We start from the raw sequence: 18,136 nt of genomic DNA, 5'->3' as shown, positions 1-18,136 counted from the left end.
GGAGTGTATCAAACTGGTAGACCTTGCATTAATCACCATACAAGCGGGAGCTCGGTTTCAAGGTTAGTCTATGTATAGATTATTTAATAGCACAAATATAATTCAGATAATCGTTCATAGTTATGTTGATTGTTAGTTGAAATTGTAATGCTTGTATTTTGATCATTGCCAATTACTCATGCTCAAGTGTCGATTGTGAGAGAATGTCATCGATGAGAGTCTGCCCCCCACCCAACTAGCGCGTAGGCGGGGCCTGGGAGATGACGTCATTCAATGACAGCTAGCTGTCAGAAAGTGAGTTCATTCCCCGGACTCGAGAAGACGGACGGTACGCCGTCGAAAGGTCGGTGCCCGTTTGCTTACATTTAGCGTCAAGAAACGGTGAGACAGAGGAAAGATCAGCCCACCGAGCCCGGCCATGGACGAACAGGCGGGCCCCGGCGTGTTCTTCAACAACAATAACAACTCGGTTTTACCCGGCGCTGGTAAAGGACCTCTGCCTGATGGCGACGCAGGGGAGGCGGCTCGGGCGCAGTACAGTATCCCGGGGATCTTACACTTCCTGCAGCACGAATGGGCCCGCTTCGAAGTGGAGAGGGCACAATGGGACGTGGAGCGTGCAGAATTACAGGTGAAATCCACCATATTTTGCACACTCGGGACTATTTTGTCGTGACAATCTCGAGGCATAACGTAATTCCATTCCGTTTGCGCTTCTGGAAATGATTGTCCTCGTTACTAGGCTAGCTTGTTAGCTTTCGCTTAGAAGCTAAATGCTCTAAGCCCCCCCCCCCCCCCCCCCCCATCCTGTTCTGACCGACAGAACGACGGCTGTTTTCGACCTAGTTACTGAATCCACACTGAACTCGATGTGTGTTAGATGACTGCGTTTATATATGCGAGTGTTCGATTATGGACTTAAATCAAGATGTATTGATTTCCTGTAGCTAAGTGATACTGTTGTTAGCAAGCCATGGCTAACTTAACTGGGCGCTGTACGTCTACGTTGTTTTTATATGTTAACGAAATGTCGAGAAGACCCTTCAATAAATCCAGGTTTCTATGGTGCATTGGTTATGATGACAAAGTGCATATTTAGTTGTCGGTCATTTGTTCTGTTAATAGCTTGCCTCTACAAAACACCACATACCAGACTCCGGAGTCATAATATATCGGATCGGATTGTATAGCTAACTCTGCCACTCCCCAGGATCAAGGGGATAAGATAAGATAAACGTTTTAAGATAAATTTCACCGACTATAGATTGCACTTGTTATATCAATTCTACTTTAACTCACTTTAAATATAGGCCATAAAATGGATTCTGAGACCTGGCTAAAAATATGGTTGTCCATGGTGGGGCCCCCACAACCACATAACCGATTTTATATTTCTTCTGACATATTTCGACACGATGATCGGTGAAACATGACGTTTAGATGTCTTACCAGTTTGAAAACAAACCACGTAATTGACTTCCTGCAGTAGATTGGCCTATATAGCAGGTTTCATTTCATGATTGAATTTTGGCTTCAGGCTGAAAGTTTTATCCTAGATGTTTATTTCTATTATTTTGACACTTCATGTGAGGGGGTTGCACAAAAACAGTGCTTTGTAGTCTTGTGGGAGAACTGTCCTCAAATTATGTTGCTCTCTGTGTGGCCACTGCTGTTTTTTAACTTCCTGCCTGTCTGCAGCAACAAATCTTGCAAAGCACAGTGAGGTTACTGAATGGCTTGTAGGGTAGTTTTGCTTGTGGCGGCAAACTGCCACACAATCAATTTGGAATGTTTGTGTCTTTAATGACTGGTTGATATTCTGGGCATCATCTTAAACTCTGGTTTGTGCAGTGCTGCACACTTAGCACTTCAGCGTTTCAGAGGGCAGTTTTTAGTTTGAATAAAATTGTTCCATATTTGGGGGCATAACCCTCACTCGTAATCACTGCATCATTATTTTTTCTTTTTTTTTCAGGGAATTTTTCCCTTTTGTATCTTCCCCAGGAGGTGAAATGCATGCTCTGTTGGGTTAAGGTCTGGTGATTGAATTGGCCAGTCTAAAACCTTATTCTTCATGTTTGCGTAACAGCAAATGCAGTTTTCAGTGAAACCCAAAGCAAAAACCAACTACTATTTAGTATTTAAATATTCATTCTAAATGCAACACCCGACCGAGCAAGTAGAAACACCCATTGATCACATGTTCCAATCATTTTGCTTGGGTTCAAACAAAGGTTGCTCTGTCCTGAGTTGTCCAAGACAACTAGATGTAAATAGCTGATCTTTTTGTCTCGTGCATTTATTTTATCTGAACCCCAAATGTCTTCAGTACTCCACAGAAACAAAGGAAGTGACCTTGCCGTTGTAATACCTTTAGGAGGCACTTTATATCCACTCACTCTTGTGTACACTTAAGAGTGGACGGGGTTCATATGATTTCTTCTCAAAACCCAAATTACAAATTTGGTTCCCCTGGACCCAAATGTACAAAAGTATATTATTTATTGCCTAACATAAAAATTTATAGTACAACAATTGAGAAATTGATTGTAATTTCTGTCATTATTTGCTTTTAATATTTAACTGAGGCTATTTGACACCACATGTCTTATTTTTCTTTGTTTGGGCTGAAGGCAAGCCCCACAGTTTTCAAGAATGCTGCCCAGCAAGCCTGATAGGTCCTGGAAAGATGAAGAGCCACTCCTCTTTAGCCGGGGCGCCCCGAAGCTGACTGTACACTACTGTACATGTCAGCTTCTCAAATTGCAGAGTTGAAAGCAGAGGCTCCTGTCCGCTAAGATTAGACTCAAGTCATGTGCTCATAATTAATCACTAAATTGATTTGATAGGTCCAATTGTTTTGCTTGTGGAAGTTTGCATCTCATTTTATTCTCTGGTATATCTCTGTATACTTTTTATTTTTGTTTGTTTGTGGGTTGCTTCATATTGATGAACGTGTAAGAAATGCTGAGCTCCACGTTCAGTCTACTTGTGTAAAAGGATTTAATCAGTACATATTTTCAAACTTCTTTTTAAATTGTCTAGGATGCAATTCAATGTTCATAGTTTACCTTCGACAGGTGAAAATGTTTGAAAACACTCTAGAAGTCTGTGTTGATAGTCATTTCAAATTATTTTCAATGGAGCTACCGGAACTAGGGCTGGGCATTGCTCAGAATCAACTTTAACAGAACTGTACAGTATTCTTGGCACATGTGTGCAGTCTCTGATGCTTCGGTCTTCTAGCACATTTCATAACAACCATTACTATTCCTTTAATCAAATTAAAAGGAAGAACACGACAGTTCTCATCAAGTTGTAATATCGTGTCCTTATCACGCAGCAATTGGAGCCACATGGAATGATGAGCACCTTTCTGTCAACTGTGTCTTGTGTACGTTGTTGTGACTGCAAAGCCTCGCTAAACATTACTAGCCAAAGTAAACAAGTGAGGCTGGTTGATTTTGTGTTTACGTGGGGATGAGAAAATGATGCAGCTCTGCTTTTGTTTATTGGCTTTTGAGGCCAATCTTGAGGAAATAACAATATTTTTTTAATTTAGTTTGTTACTTGTTATGATGCAAAAATGTTCATTGCTGACTTATAAGTCCAGCGAAGATAGAAAGAAGCAATATTTTAGCCACATCAGTCATTCTTATGTTGATAAAATGGGATACACGATTTTTGTCAAGATTGTCACATTATTTAAATCACATTTCTGAGGTCATTGACATCCTCTTTGGATGTATGAGCAGAAAATAAACTCCTGCACACGATGACCCTCAACAGCCTTTTAGTTATGGGGAAATCCCTGCTCCACGATATATATCTCTTTGCCTTAACAATCTGTCAGCTTCTATAATTTGACACCCTGAGAAGGTTGAAGGTGAATCATGGTGTGAGATGGCTCCCAGTGTGTGTAGTGTGAAACATGAACCCTATTTGAAATGCCAATCTCATTCCAAAATAGGAAAAGTGTGTTTATGGTCAAAGATTGTCAGTAACAACTGCAGGTAGCTGCAGATAAGATTAGTATGAGTGAGCCACGATTAAATGACTTATTAGAATGCGCTTAGGTTGACTTGCTGTTAAGACATAAAGCTGGCCAGTTTGGCTCGACAGCACAGGAAAAACAAGCACTGTGCCAAGCTCAAACAGGCTTGCACTCAACTATGGCATTCAAAAATGGCTTGTCACTGTCGTTCCTTGGTCAACTCAATATTTCGGTTCACTACCCAGGCCATTGTTATTTTTACTTTCCAGTATTTGCATCGGCTTGAAAAAGCTAACAAGCAAAATTTCAAGAGTTGTGATTAACCAAAGTCAGACTACTTGTGTTCTTTCTCTCGTAAGCAGGCCACAAACTCATAGCTTTAACAAGACCGTCATTAGAGCTACCACATAGCGGTTGTTGCAATGACAAATAGCCACTGCGGACAAATAACAGCGAATCCTATAAAATATCATTTTTAAAGCCAGTTTCTTTGGGCTTAACATTCCACACTGGGCGTAGTTTCTCTGATAAAAAAATAAGAATTTATTTCCTTGCCACAATGAATCCCGAGTCTCCTCGTGCTCCAAAATGATTTGTCAAACTCTACGGTGGCGGCTGCATGAGAATGAAATGTATGCCAAACAGTCTCATGCTGAAAGGTAATCCAAATAGTGATGGCCTTCTCTGTTCGGCCACATGATTTGTTCCCATCATTTTTAAGTACGTACTTGTATTATGTATAGTGCTGTTGAGCACTTCTGACAAACGTGTGAATTATTTTTCTTGCTCTCGATCAGTTCCATTCGACAAGGCCCTGTTTGTATAACCAAATACAGCACACAGCCTCCAGCTGTGCAATTGCATTACAATGTTATTATTAAATATAGATATTGTTTTGCTCTGGATCTGAATTGTGATGGAGATAGTATTTTTTTTTAATCCCCACTCTGACTACAAATGACTGTGAATCTCACACATAGCAACAGTATTACAATGTTGTTGTTTTTTCTAAAGCGGGTGTAGCTGTGTTGTTCTGAAGCCTAAATTTCCCCAAATGACATTAATATTGCTTTTATTCATATGAGAAATGTTAACTTTATTGATGATGTTTTGTTTTGATTTATTCCCAAAGAAATTCCTGCTCGATTCCAGCTGGAATGAGTGTGTTTACTACCACTTTCGACTGATGGATGCCTCGCACCTGTATTGCTTCTGGAGTTCTGCAGCTTTTTTTCCCCCTTGTTGCTGTCAGTGTGATGGAATGTGTGGAATGTACTTGGCGAATTATCAGGTCAACCATCATGTTGATCGTGGTGGGCTACTGTGAATTAACTGCACTCAACCAAAGAAAGCCTCTTTGCATTGTAAATATGGGATTTACACTAGCCCCTGTTCCTCCTCGGGTCGCAAAGGGTCACCATGTGTGGAAGCCCCGTGGCCATATGAGGAGAGGAGTCTTGTGAAATCCTGTAAAATGGAGTAAACAAAAGCCTTGTCAGACTGTAATTCACTGTGTTGATTGTGTCGACCTTGATCAGTGGATTCTTTGTCAGTATAGTCCTTATTGTTAGTCTCACTTATGTCTAGAACTAAGAAAATCCCAAAAATAATATTAATAAAAAGTATATATTGGCTATAGGTGTCAAAATCATCAGCTAATCGACTACCAACTTAATGTATTTTAATAACTAAGTCATCATTTAGGACCATTGTTTAACTTAAAATGGTCCAGCTCCTCTGGATTCAGCCTCGACAGTAATGATTCTCTGATTTAATGTAGTTCTCATAAAAGCAAATTGATTATCTTATATGTTTAATCAAATAGTCTTTTGCATATTTAAGACAATGACCAAACCAGTAACTGAATTAGTTTCAAAAAAGATCATGAGTACAACATCAATCCCTCTCTTGTGTGATTTTGTTAATTGTGAGGCACCTTGTTACAAAATACAAATTTATCTGATTAATCTCTGGAATAATACATTGAATCTAAAAAATATTTGATTGTGACAGCCCTAATATTGACTAATTTGCTGGACATTAAGATTGACATGTAAAAGTGGAGACTCCTGTCTTGTCTGACCTAGCAGGATTATCTATGTTCTATCTTGTGTTCATCTGTAGCCATTAGCCTATCACCATGCCCTCCTTTGACCCCCCCCAAACACTCTAGATGCCCCATCCTCATGTCCCTCACTCGGGCACACTGAGGAGCTCTTATCCCGCAGCCCAATAATGGAGTCATTGTGAGGCCAGGATTAAATGCTTCCTGTGTCTCTTAACAGCCTTGGTTGACTCATTACATTCCTCCTAAGGTTAATGTTTGATCAGGGTGTAGATGGCAAGCCAGGGATTCACAGAGCTTCACTTCTCACTCTCTAGCAACCTAGAACACCAGCCAGGAGTCTTCGTACAAGTGCTTTAATGGAGATAAGGAGGCGAACGTTTCAACAAGTTCTTTGTAACCACATTCAGGCTAATTGAAGTGACAATTGGTGACATGGTTGTCATTTGTGCAGGATGCATTTGAATGCATCTATCCAGCTCATTGTGAAGGAATTGTAGACTGCAGACAGAGTGGTGGATTTTATATGTTGCTTCTGAAGATCCGTTGTTGATATTTAGGAATGGAAAGTCTACATTTAGCATTATTTTCGGAAAAATGACTGCCACAGTGCAGTTGTTGGTATGTATGCACAAAGCTGTGGATGTTTCGAATGCTGCTTCCAATGTGAGGCCGACTGAAGTGCAGTCATGACTCATTGTTGCGGGCTACAGTAGCTCCGCTTGCTATTCGTGTGAACTCGTCATCCAGCCCACTCAAACTCACACCGCCCTCTGCATATAGATTCCAATGCAGAAATTCTATTTCGTTTCCTCTGGGAAGTTAACACCAAGCTAACAAAAAAATCGACGAGTTCCCATCCTGATTTAGCATTACAATTTTTTTTCTTGTCGATTTTTTTTTTTCATTAGCATCGCATCTATGTTTTCTTAAGCATAAAGCTGCACCTAAACTTAAGTTCACTTTGTGAGTGTGTGTGAAAGGTTGGAGACCAAACTATGTCAGCAACCCTGCCTCTTTAAAAGAGACTCTTAATGTCGAGTGAAAATATTTTGACGAAAGGTTGTGTAAGAGTGTGAGTAGGTAAGGTGTATTATTTCCTATCCTGCCACACATATTGATTTGACATTGTACTATTTTAGTCTCAACAAAAGCAGCTGCTCTCAGATGTGCTGTCTTTATTCCAAGAAAGAACATTTTATAACGATGATGCGAGCAAATCAAATTAAAAAGTCTCTTTTTATTGACATATCGCAAATTTGCCTCCCACTCCTTTAAAACGTCACCTATCTTTGCATTTGCAGGCACAGATCGCCTTCCTACAAGGAGAACGGAAAGGCCAGGAAAATCTCAAGAAAGACCTTGTGAGGAGGATCAAAATGTTGGAGTATGCGCTGAAGCAAGAGAGGTGAGTGCCATCACTATTGCGACTTTATTTTGCTTCGAAAAATAACTATTGTGTGCATTTTAAGAGCCCATGCAGTCAAAAGTCATTCACATTAAATATATACAAGCACAATGTCAGCAGAATCAGCTGTGGTGTGAGATTCTCCTGGGTTTAGCTGTCTGGTGTCTTGGGGAACATGTTAGCAAAAAGGTCCACGTTGGAATTTTAACATGCTAAAAAAATGAGGGCAAGAATGGCGAATTCCTCCTCCAGCCGAAATGAGGTCAGCGCCATAGCTTTCTCTTGTTGGAAAGATTTTGTTTTCGTTTCGTTTGTGCACCAGCTTGTCATACTCTCACTCCTCCTCCTCATTTATTTCGCCAACGTTTTCATTGTTCGGAACATCAGATACTACTTTTGGAACTGTATGAGTTAGAGGCCATTTTTTTTTTTAAATGACCGCATCGGTTTGTTTTTTATTTTTTTATTTTTTTTGAGCCAACCTACTGCGATCTCAGAGCACAGGGGGTCAAAGACAGTGTGTTGAAAACAGACCCTTATATTATATTTACTTACTTCTGCCTAGATAGGAGATAATTAGGTAGTCTCTCAGTGTTGACCAGGCCACTTTTGTGATCTTATTAACAAGTGCTCTTGACCACCTCAAGTTGTTGACTCGAGCTGTCGGGTGTTGATCACTCTGTGTGAATCATACCGTCGTGAGTGTCAACAGTTTACAAAGAACTGAGAGAGTTGCTCTGATTTCCTCTGCCATCTCAGGTGTCACTTACCCTTTGCCTTCCTTTCCAGTGTGAGGAATTCCACTGGCCAATCTTTCACGCGTGGGGTTGTCCTGTAGCTCTTTTTAATGCGTATTCATCTACTTTTCCCTTGCGAGAGAGCACACGACTGCCTCAGGAGCGACGCTTGTAACCCAGAATTACTACCACTTCCCGCTGGTTGCTAAGCAACCACTCACATCACCACGAACATCTTAAAAGCAGTGTGAGATTTTCATGAGGGGAGCTTCTTCTGGATGGGGGCTGGAGTCACGAGCTGGAGCCGTGTGAATTGAAAGGTGTTAGTGTACGCTTTGTACTGAGCTGATACATTTGGATCTGCTTGTAATGAGAGGGTTTTTATTCTTTCATTATCACTTTGTCGATGAAGCATGTTACAATACTAGTAAATTGATGAATTAAAGAGTTGCACTTATGTGACAACTAGTAGTATTGTCTTTCATACAATAATTAAAATGTTATTTGATGGATGAATATGTAAAATACACTGACTTCATGCAAATTTGTTTTGTCAACCATGTTTATTTACCTGTACACGCTTGTATTTGTTTGACTTACAGAGCAAAGTACCATAAGTTAAAATACGGGACAGAGTTAAATCAAGGTGACGTGAAACCTCCAAGCTACGATTCCGGTAAGTTTGCAGTCACCTCCACCTGCTCGTCTGAATTACTGTTATTGTTATGCTCACATACTTTGCGTGACATCACCTTTTTGCTCGTCAAAGCCTCATTCATGTCAGATCTTGTTTGCCTCCATAGTTTCCGTGTCCTTCCTTGACTAATGAACCTGTTTATTCCATTGTGAAAACCGTGCTCTGTGAAAACAATATGTCTAACTAAACTCCTCTTTCAATGTAGAATATTTTGAATTTCTTGCAGCGATGTAACAGTAAAGCAGAGTAAAAACAAATAAAATAACACCGTCTACTACCGTTTAAACTCTACACCCTTTATTTTGTTTTGAACATCAATTTATGAAACGTCATTAACTAACACATATCAAAACTTACAATATTGTGAGGCAGACAGGCTAACCTTTATTTGACTGGTACCCACCTGTGACTTATTTCGGCAAAGTAGCTGAAAGGTCAGCACTCTTTCACATCGGCATGCTAATTAAAGTGCGGTAGCCTTTAAAGCTTTGTTTCCGCAGTGTAAACAAAAAAAAATAACTTTGTAGCATTCTGTGAGTGTAATAGCGTTGTCTTCGTGGGTGTTTTGAATGGTTTCTAATGTTCAAGTCTTTAACCATCAAGTCATATTTGGACGATTCCTCTCCGATTTCCTCATCTATTTTTACGAGGACTGTTCAAAGATCACAAGCCCTTGAAGTGTTGATGCAGGCAGGAGGTGAGGGAAGACTTGTTAGGTGGTGAGGGTGGGTGGCGAGGCCTGAAAGGAGTGGGAAGTGTTGCTCATATGGTGACACGGCTGCCAATCGCTCACCTTCTTGACATGTGACCCACTTCTTCAGCAACTAGCAATATTTGACGCCACAACTCCGGCCACTGTGACACACTTGTGTCAGCACCATCCAAGTGTTTATTAACATGCGTCTGGCCCATGCTAGAGTCCCAAGTGACTCACATGTGGAGCGTAAACGTAGATGACTATGACTCTGAGCTTCAGCGGCATAGTGGATGTGAGCGGTTCGGGATGCAGCCTTGATCAAGCATCCATATTAAGAAGTATATGTGCTAATAATTGTTATTATTTAAAAGAACTACAATCGCAAATAAATCAATATTTCAATTTTATACCAGATGTAATCATGAGTTGATCGAAAAATTTCATTGACACACGTAAGTAACCGAAAGCTTAATGTCTCTTCTCCTTTAGACGATACGAATGAGAACGACACTTCTGGATCGCTGAACAATCAGCTGTCCTGGAAACAAGGCCGGCAGCTCCTCAGGCAGTAAGAGCACATATCTTTAGATTTTCCTCGTAAACATTTCTTTATTTAGCTACAAAACACACATGATGTGTGACTTGAATTGCCCGGCTGTTCAGAATGCTCCCTGGTACATATCGTATGGCTGACTTCATGCAAATTACAGTTGGCGCATGATGATGCACTTCTTTGTCAGCAGTGTTGAGGCCCCAAAAGTGTGGACGGGAGCTCCCTCACATGGGCAGCATCAGTCATTACCTGCTCTATCTTTTTAATAACCTGATTTAAGTGCATGTTATTGGGAACTTAAAAAAAAAAAAAAAAAAGGTTCATCTGATCGAATCTTTCAATATGACAAAAATTACATTGTAAGGTCAGGACCTGTCACATGAACTAAAGATGCATTGCAATGTGGCCCAGATTAAAATTGAACACGGAAAACTCTATTCAACGCAGTTATTACTTTTTGTGGCCAACTCATTATACCTTATATCATTTTGTAAGTGATACTCTTTGGTGAAGGTCCGTCCTCTACATGTTCATGCCTATTATGTGGCCCCTTAGTTAAGGAAAATGTGATCAATTCAGCGCACTGCAGCCTCTCATGTCATCTGCTTTACATCCTGGCAGCCCAGATTTCTTGAGAAACAAAGTGCTAATTTTGTCTGAATCATATTGACTAAAATGCTTTGAATCCAATTTGTGCTCGCTGATGAAGCAAGAGTAGCAAGAATCTGTTTCTGCATCTTTGATCACATTTATGTCTCTGCAGTATCTGGTCAACATCTCTATTCCCCCAAGACATGTTTTTTTTTTTTTTTTATGTCACCCTTGTTCAATTTTGCCTACAACTCAAACAACCCATTTGTCATTTTCTAGGTACCTGCAGGAAGTGGGTTACACCGACACCATCTTAGATGTGAAGTCGCAACGTGTCCGAGCGCTGCTAGGACTAGCCGGCGATGGAAGCGCAAAAACGGTTGAACGTATGAGTACGGAGCCTTTAGTGAATGGGACAGACACGTCAACAAAGGGCATGGGGACTAGAGTGTAAGTAATAACCAAAAGTTAAATGAATAGCAAGCTCCTAGATACCGATGACTTGCTTGTAAATCACATTGTAAAACAGTCAAACTCTTATTGCAGCCGTGACTTTATGGATGTATTCATATTCAACAGGAAAGCTGAGCTCTCAGACACAAGCGCCGTGCTGGAGGCCTTCAAGTTCATCGAGAATGCGGCAGCTGAGTTCAGTGATGACGATGACGATGAGGACAGTGAGGGGAAGGACAGGACTAACGTGGAGTCCAGAACGGTAAAATAAAAGCCTACCTTCACTTGCTAAATGCTTTTATATCTTGACGATTCATGTTCCTGCATGCTCCCTCCAGATCATTAGGAAGAAGCCATCATCATCAACGCCGCCAGCCAGTATGGACATTAGTGAGGACCCCGACACAGAAGATGCCCTCAAGGGCTTTGATTTCTTATCAAGTCCTGATGAGATGGACATCTCACCAGAGTGCAGAGGCACAGGGGATGGCACTGACTGGGGTGAGTCTGCTGAAACTGGTAGCGTTTTGAACAAAAGGAAAACACATCAGCATGCAGGTTTTAGAAAACATGAAGAAAACATGAAGCTTTCTAATTTGACTGTTAATGTGATTTATTGTTTTTCCTAACACTTTTCATTCATTTGTCTTGTGTACATAAATCACAACCTATGGAGTTAATATCATATTGTCCGATGTCATCCACTCTGTGTTCCTGAAGCTAGCCTGTGACTAGAATTTCTCACATCTTGTGTGTTTTAATCAGTCTAATGTTTGTCTTCCACCGGTCCTCAGATTAAAGCCAGAAAAAAAATGGGCTCAATAATATACTGAGCTGTTTCTTTATAACGGGGTCCTGGATTGTGCCAGTGTTTGGGATTTTATGGCATTTCAGCATGCTTGCAACCAAAACTGTCTTTAAAAAACAGCTAAGGACATCTAAATTACACACATGTATGGAAACACTGAACAGTCTGCAATTTTGACATCATTTCTGGGCTGCACAGTATCATAATTGCCTGGAAGAGGTCTGTGGAAATGGAGAGTTAATCCTAACAAAATGCAAATTTTTAGTTTGAAGCGTGTCTGCGCCTTATCAATCCTACACGCTGGCATCCAATTAATAATAATAAAAAACAATATCCTTTTGTTCATTGTTTCGCTGGGATCCAATTAATAATTGGAAAAAAAAAAAACATTTTGTGACAAACGTCTTTATGATAGGAAACTCTAAATATTCAAATTAGAACATGCAAAGAATACTAAATGCATGAAGTCTTTCAAAGAAAAGGCGTTCATGCTGTCTACTGTGACCCTTGAGGAAACCTTCACATTAGGAGCAAATGGAAAGATGGCTCTGTAGCTCTCCCACCCTGCCAGGCCTTTTAAGGCTCACTACTTGGCAGTTCCTCAGCAGCCTCTCCGTTTGGTTTTGTCCCCCCTGTGTAGACAAGAACGAGCACGGTCCCATTTCTGAGGCCTGGGACGTGGACCCGGGCTTGATAACCAAACTCAAGGAGCAGTACAGAAAGGAGCGCAAGGGGAAAAAAGGGGTGAAGCGTAAGTCCTGCCAGGCGTCGCTGCCTCCCTTCGTCTCTCTTTGTAGAGTCTCACTTCCTTGAGTTCATTCGAAAAGCTCCAGTCAAATGCCCTTTACTTGGCTTTGCTCTGACCTATTCTTGTCTGTCATTTCATTCTGAATGCTTTCTGTTCTTTGTGCCGCATACTCCATATTTGTCCCTTTTCCTTTTACTGGCTTGCTGCATGCTGTACCGCCCCGCTCTAATGTCACCGATATCACAGAGCAATATAAAAGGTGGTCCATTTGAGGATCAAGTCATTTCCCCCAGTCTTTTTGTGTCAGCGCTACTTTCCGTAATGATCATAACGTCATTATCGCTATTGCAACCATCTTGGTCTGTCAGCCTTGATGCTTCTGTAATAGTTGCAGCACTTCACAATTGTCTCAAACTGCTCTTAGGGAAACGCACTCAAGTTGTCATAGTCTACTTCACTCGGCAGGGTTTTTTTTCTCTCGCCTTGATTGAAAAAGGAAATTAAGGCCATTCTCGTTCTACTTCATTTCATTCGATGCTGCTTTTATTACTTGTCTGCTTTCAGTACAGATTAGTTTTACTCTTCACTCTGTGGCCGAGGTCAAAGTAAGTAGATGTAGTTTTAGGTTTGGCTTCAGAGTGTTGCTTTGTGTGGTTCAATGGACAAGGTGTATTGAGCATTTTTTCAGAATGATCAGATATTTTGATCACATGGTTTTGACACAAAATGACAAATTATATCACATTATACATAGCTTATTTCATACCCATTTTGAAGGGGCAGCCCCGTCCTGTGCAATGCTTTTCCGCCTGCCTTATATGCTGATGGCCCAATGGCTGGTATGGATTCCATTACCATGCTGATCAGGGTGAGGCTAGTGGGCTGAAATAGGCCAGCTGCCTCTACTTGTGGAAGTGGAGCCCTGACTGTGTGTGTGTTTGTGGACAGCAAGCGTAAAGACAATAAATAATTGTGTCACTATGTAAATTAGCTCCACTGCTTCACGAAAAAGTCATCTGATGGAAATTGAGAAAAGTACACCCAAGGACTCATTTTCAGAGATTGGCAGATAATCAAATATTTACTCGTCGTTTAATTACAACACTTGATGTTTGGGCAGATACTCCTGAGGCCCAACTATACTTAATACACAAGGAATTTAAAAGTCAATTGTTTTCTAGTATGTGCCCATGAATTAAAATGTAAGTCAATATTGCTTTTGACCCCATCCACACAAGTCTGCATTTAATGTCAAAAGAACATCAAGCACCTTTTTTTTCACCTTTGTGCTGCTGACCTCCATTCTATCCCATGTATCTTTTCTGCCTCCCTTATTTTTATTGCTTTTCGATGCTACCTTTCCGTTCTTTTCATGTTTATCTCATGTCTCTTAATCTTTTTGATGGGATGATTTCAACAGGACCCAACCGGTCCAAGCTCCAGGACATGCTGGCTAATCTGAGAGATGCTGAGGACGTGTCCCACATGCAGCCTCCGTCCGCCACTCAATCGCGATCCAACGTCGTACGCTTCAACGAGGTCGACGGCAACCGAACAGATGAAGGTCAGCGAGGCTTTTAGTTTCTACATGCCAAATATGCCTCAGCCTGCCTGTAATTGTCTATACCGTTGTGATGACTCGAGCTCTGTGTTTATTTCTAGTGGAGGCGCTGACCTTCCCGCCCACTTCAGGGAAGTCGTTCATTATGAGCTCCGATGAGGCCATGGAGAGTGAGCTGGGCCTGGGCGAGCTAGCCGGGCTCACTGTTGCCAATGAGGCCGACAGCCTGGCGTACGATGTGAGTAGGAGGGAGCCAAAAATCCCACAAGGCCATCATTCTGGCCACAACTATTTCTGAGCATTTGATGATTGGAACTTAGAGTGTATCTGGCCATGTTTCTCTAACATAGAATTCATATATATAGCCAATATTCAGATACATCACAAGCTTCTACTTTTGCTTTAGTTTTGATAGTGCATTTATAAACGTTCCTGACTAGAGACTCTTTCCTCAGATTGGCAACAATAAAGATGCAATGAGAAAAACCTGGAATCCTAAATTTACCCTGCGGAGCCATTTCGACGCAATTCGAGCGCTGACCTTCCATCCTGTTGAGCCTGTCCTTGTCACTGCCTCAGAGGATCACACCCTCAAGATGTGGAATCTTCAAAAGACAACTCCAGCCAAAAAGTAGGAGAACATGAGAAGAAAGACACTCTTGTATCTGTGAAGATGCTTGCTTTCCATTGGGTTGACATCTGCCGGGAATTGTTCTCACTCATCAAAGTGATTTCGCAGCACAGCTCTGCCACACTCCCACGCGCTGTCTACTGGGAGTCATTCAGAGTAAACACTTCTGGATCAGTACAACTTGTTAAGCTACACTTTTATAATGTCAAGAGATGCCAGCCCTATCATCGACTTTCAGGAACATTCTGGATATTTTGTCTGGAACATATTGTTTTGGACACGTACCACCAGAAAGACAGGTTGTACCCTTGTTTAAAAGAAAAGTATAAACGATATGGAATGTTTTTTTTTTTTTTTGTCCACAGGAGTACATCTTTAGATGTGGAGCCAATCTACACCTTCAGGGCCCACAGGTACAAATAGTGCTGTCAAATAAAATCATGTTTTTAGTGTTGCCTGACAAACATCTGATCATACTGGAACCCACAGGGGGGCTGTGTTGAGTGTGGTCATGAGCAGCTCCGGGGAGCAGTGCTTTAGCGGCGGGGTGGACGGCACCATCCAATGCTGGAACATGCCCAACCCCAACATCGACCCCTACGATTCCTACGGTAACGCGGGCACGGAATTTGTTCTGAAATAAATTCATACGAGAATGGAATTTAGTGGGATTGATTGAGTTTGTGCTGTGCGATAGACTCGTCAGTGCTGCGTGGGGAACTTTGTGGACACACAGACTCCATTTGGGGCTTAGTGTACAGCAACGCACACCAGCGCCTCCTTTCCTGCTCGGCTGATGGGACTGTGAGACTGTGGGATGCCAACAGCATTTCCCCCGCTCTCACTGTGTTCAACGAAAATAAGAGTAATCATTCAAAATCCCGTAATTGTGAGTTATCCACAGTGACTGATTGCTTTTGTGTAACCCATGGCTGCTTATGTTTGTATCAGAGATGGGAGTTCCCTCTTCAGTGGACCTGGTGTGTAGTGAACCAGCTCACTTGGTCACATCCTTCACCAGCGGGGAAATTGGCCTCTTCAACATGGAGACGAGTCAACTTGTCCTCAGCCTGGAGTCCAATTTGGAGCAAGGTCTGTTTGGAAATGCTATTAATAGGCTTTATTTATATCAATTATGTTTTTATTATAATGATATTAATTCTAAAAATAATTATTTGATAGTCTCACTAACAATTAAAGGACGCTTAATGGGAAACATTGTGTTTTGTTTCCACACACGTATTTCTAGTTCTACCCGATTGCATCAGTGTGTTCACTCTCATTCAGGTCCTCCCATTCACATCAACAAGATCCTCAGCCACCCCACGCTCCCCATCACCATCACAGCACAGGAAGACCGACACATCAAATTCTACGACAACAACACTGGCAAACTGATACACTCCATGGTGGCACACCTGGATGCCGTCACCAGCTTAGCTGTGGACCCCAACGGATTGTATCTCATGTCGGGCAGTAAGTGTTTAAATTAGTGCTGAACGGGAAAAATCACAATCAGATTACTTTTACACGTACCGCCCAGGGATGACGTTATGAACATTGCTCAATTGGGATACAGTGCAGATGCACACCATCACAACTACAATAAGTTTTAGTGCAGTTTCTCTGATCTGCTTCTGTTGGTATCTGATAACTTTTTTATCCAGGTCACGACTGCTCCATCCGCTTGTGGAATCTGGAGAGTAAAACCTGCATCCAGGAATTCACGGCTCACCGAAAGAAGTTCGAGGAATCCATTCATGATGTGGCTTTTCATCCCTCCAAATGCTACATCGCGAGCGCCGGGTCAGACGCTCTGGCTAAGGTGTTCGTATGACGCAGTGCGACATCTCTCCCCATAGCCCCCTCCCCCGAATCCGCCTCCACTGATCAGGGACCAATTGAGGCGCCAGAGGGGAATTGACCTTCAGGCACGGGTCCAATGTCACCCCCTACCGCCCGCCCACTGGTTTCCCGTCGGACCGGCAGACACTGTTGCTGCTAACAGGCCAGGGATCTCCACATGAAGGTCAGGCTAGGAGAACTGTCCTCCTGCCCTCCCCCTCATCTAGCATCCAGGCAGGCCTGGGTGTGACCGCTTGCAGCAACTCAGACTTCACCTCCACAGCCAGGAGGCTCAGGACGAGTGTGAAAATAAGTGAGGAGTTAAGAAACACGGTTCCGAGTCGCTTTTCTGCTCTCCGACGTCAGCCCCGCCCGCGCCCCTCTCCTCCCCATCAACGGACCAGACCCGCTACAAGATCAGGTTTTGCGTCGTCGGTCAAGATTCACTTCTCCTTCGCTTTTCGGACTGACTCTGCTTGCTGGCCTGCCTTGATTTTCCTTTTTAAAACACTTGTTGACAAATGTGCCTTTGCTTTAAAAGGCCTTGGAAATGATATTTTAACAAGCTTGTTTTGGGGGAGTGGGGAGGGAGGGACCGACTTGAGAAACAGATCTGGTTGACAGTGTTGCTCATTTGGGTGTAAAATGACAAATGCTTATAATAAACAAACTATATATTCAGTCTTAAAATTAACTGTGTAGTGTGAATTGAGTGCTCCTTTTTGATAAATGTATTTGGGGAATCGGGTTTGTGCTTTTCCAGGCAAAGCTGGTAGTGTGACGCAGAGCAGATGCATTATATGGTCTGTTTGTTAGATTATTGTACACTTGATAAGTAAGATTAGCGTACAAATATGTGTCTAAAGTAAACCATTTTGGTTATACTATTACAATTCAAAGTTGGTTATCGGTGTTCATTTTAGAAATAACTAATTGATTTTGGCCAGTTTACTCTTGTTCCAATTAAATGGCTTGTACTGTTTGTAGTTCCCTCTCCCCACCGGACATGCTTGATTACAACGTGATGTGTCATGTCCACTTATTGACAGTAGTCCAGTGTTTAGCAGGAACTTAGTCCAGTACTTTTGACATAACACGTTCACCATCTAACACAGAATGAGCTGACGTTTCCTGCAACTTCTAATCCTACTGTAAACTGCGAGGAGACGTTCCGAGGGTTTGAATCAAATGACGGGAGAGTGCAGCGTCCAACGAGCCATTTTCTCATTCACTGGTTTGTAAATCAAAGCAATGTTCAAAAATAAAACCTGCTGTAAACTATTAACTTGGCTCTGATATCCGTCATATTTATGCTTGCTTATAAAACACATTTGCCCCTTCAATGTTT

The 18,136-nt window shown here is 41.9% G+C and overlaps 1 protein-coding gene across 1 annotated transcript; it reads left to right on the top strand.

Annotated features, from left to right (window-relative positions):
* The first annotated feature begins 373 nt into the window (after positions 1–373).
* Positions 374–18,131, top strand: strn (striatin, calmodulin binding protein). Its single transcript, XM_085921758.1, has 17 exons — positions 374–631; positions 7,364–7,467; positions 8,807–8,880; positions 10,088–10,166; positions 11,022–11,192; positions 11,322–11,457; positions 11,534–11,696; positions 12,644–12,754; positions 14,172–14,315; positions 14,414–14,550; positions 14,768–14,943; positions 15,309–15,356; positions 15,433–15,554; positions 15,641–15,808; positions 15,895–16,035; positions 16,231–16,419; positions 16,611–18,131. Exons 1-17 carry the CDS (start codon positions 419–421, stop codon positions 16,778–16,780), a joined length of 2,346 nt encoding a protein of 781 aa, XP_085777884.1. The 5' UTR covers positions 374–418; the 3' UTR covers positions 16,781–18,131.
* The last annotated feature ends 5 nt before the right edge of the window (positions 18,132–18,136 follow it).

This window comes from Syngnathus leptorhynchus, chromosome 10 (genome assembly GCF_054491065.1).
Source record: "Syngnathus leptorhynchus isolate UIUO chromosome 10, UIUO_Slep, whole genome shotgun sequence".
NCBI lineage: Eukaryota > Metazoa > Chordata > Actinopteri > Syngnathiformes > Syngnathidae > Syngnathus > Syngnathus leptorhynchus.
This window is presented reverse-complemented; position numbering and strand designations above follow the sequence as displayed.

Coding starts and splice junctions, on each gene's coding strand:
- strn (XM_085921758.1), top strand. CDS start 419: ATGGACGAACAGGCGGGCCCCGGCGTGTTCTTCAACAACAATAACAAC. Junction 15,357..15,432: donor TACACCTTCAGGGCCCACAG/GTACAAATAGTG, acceptor TGGAACCCACAG/GGGGGCTGTGTTGAGTGTGG. Junction 16,036..16,230: donor GGAGTCCAATTTGGAGCAAG/GTCTGTTTGGAA, acceptor ACTCTCATTCAG/GTCCTCCCATTCACATCAAC.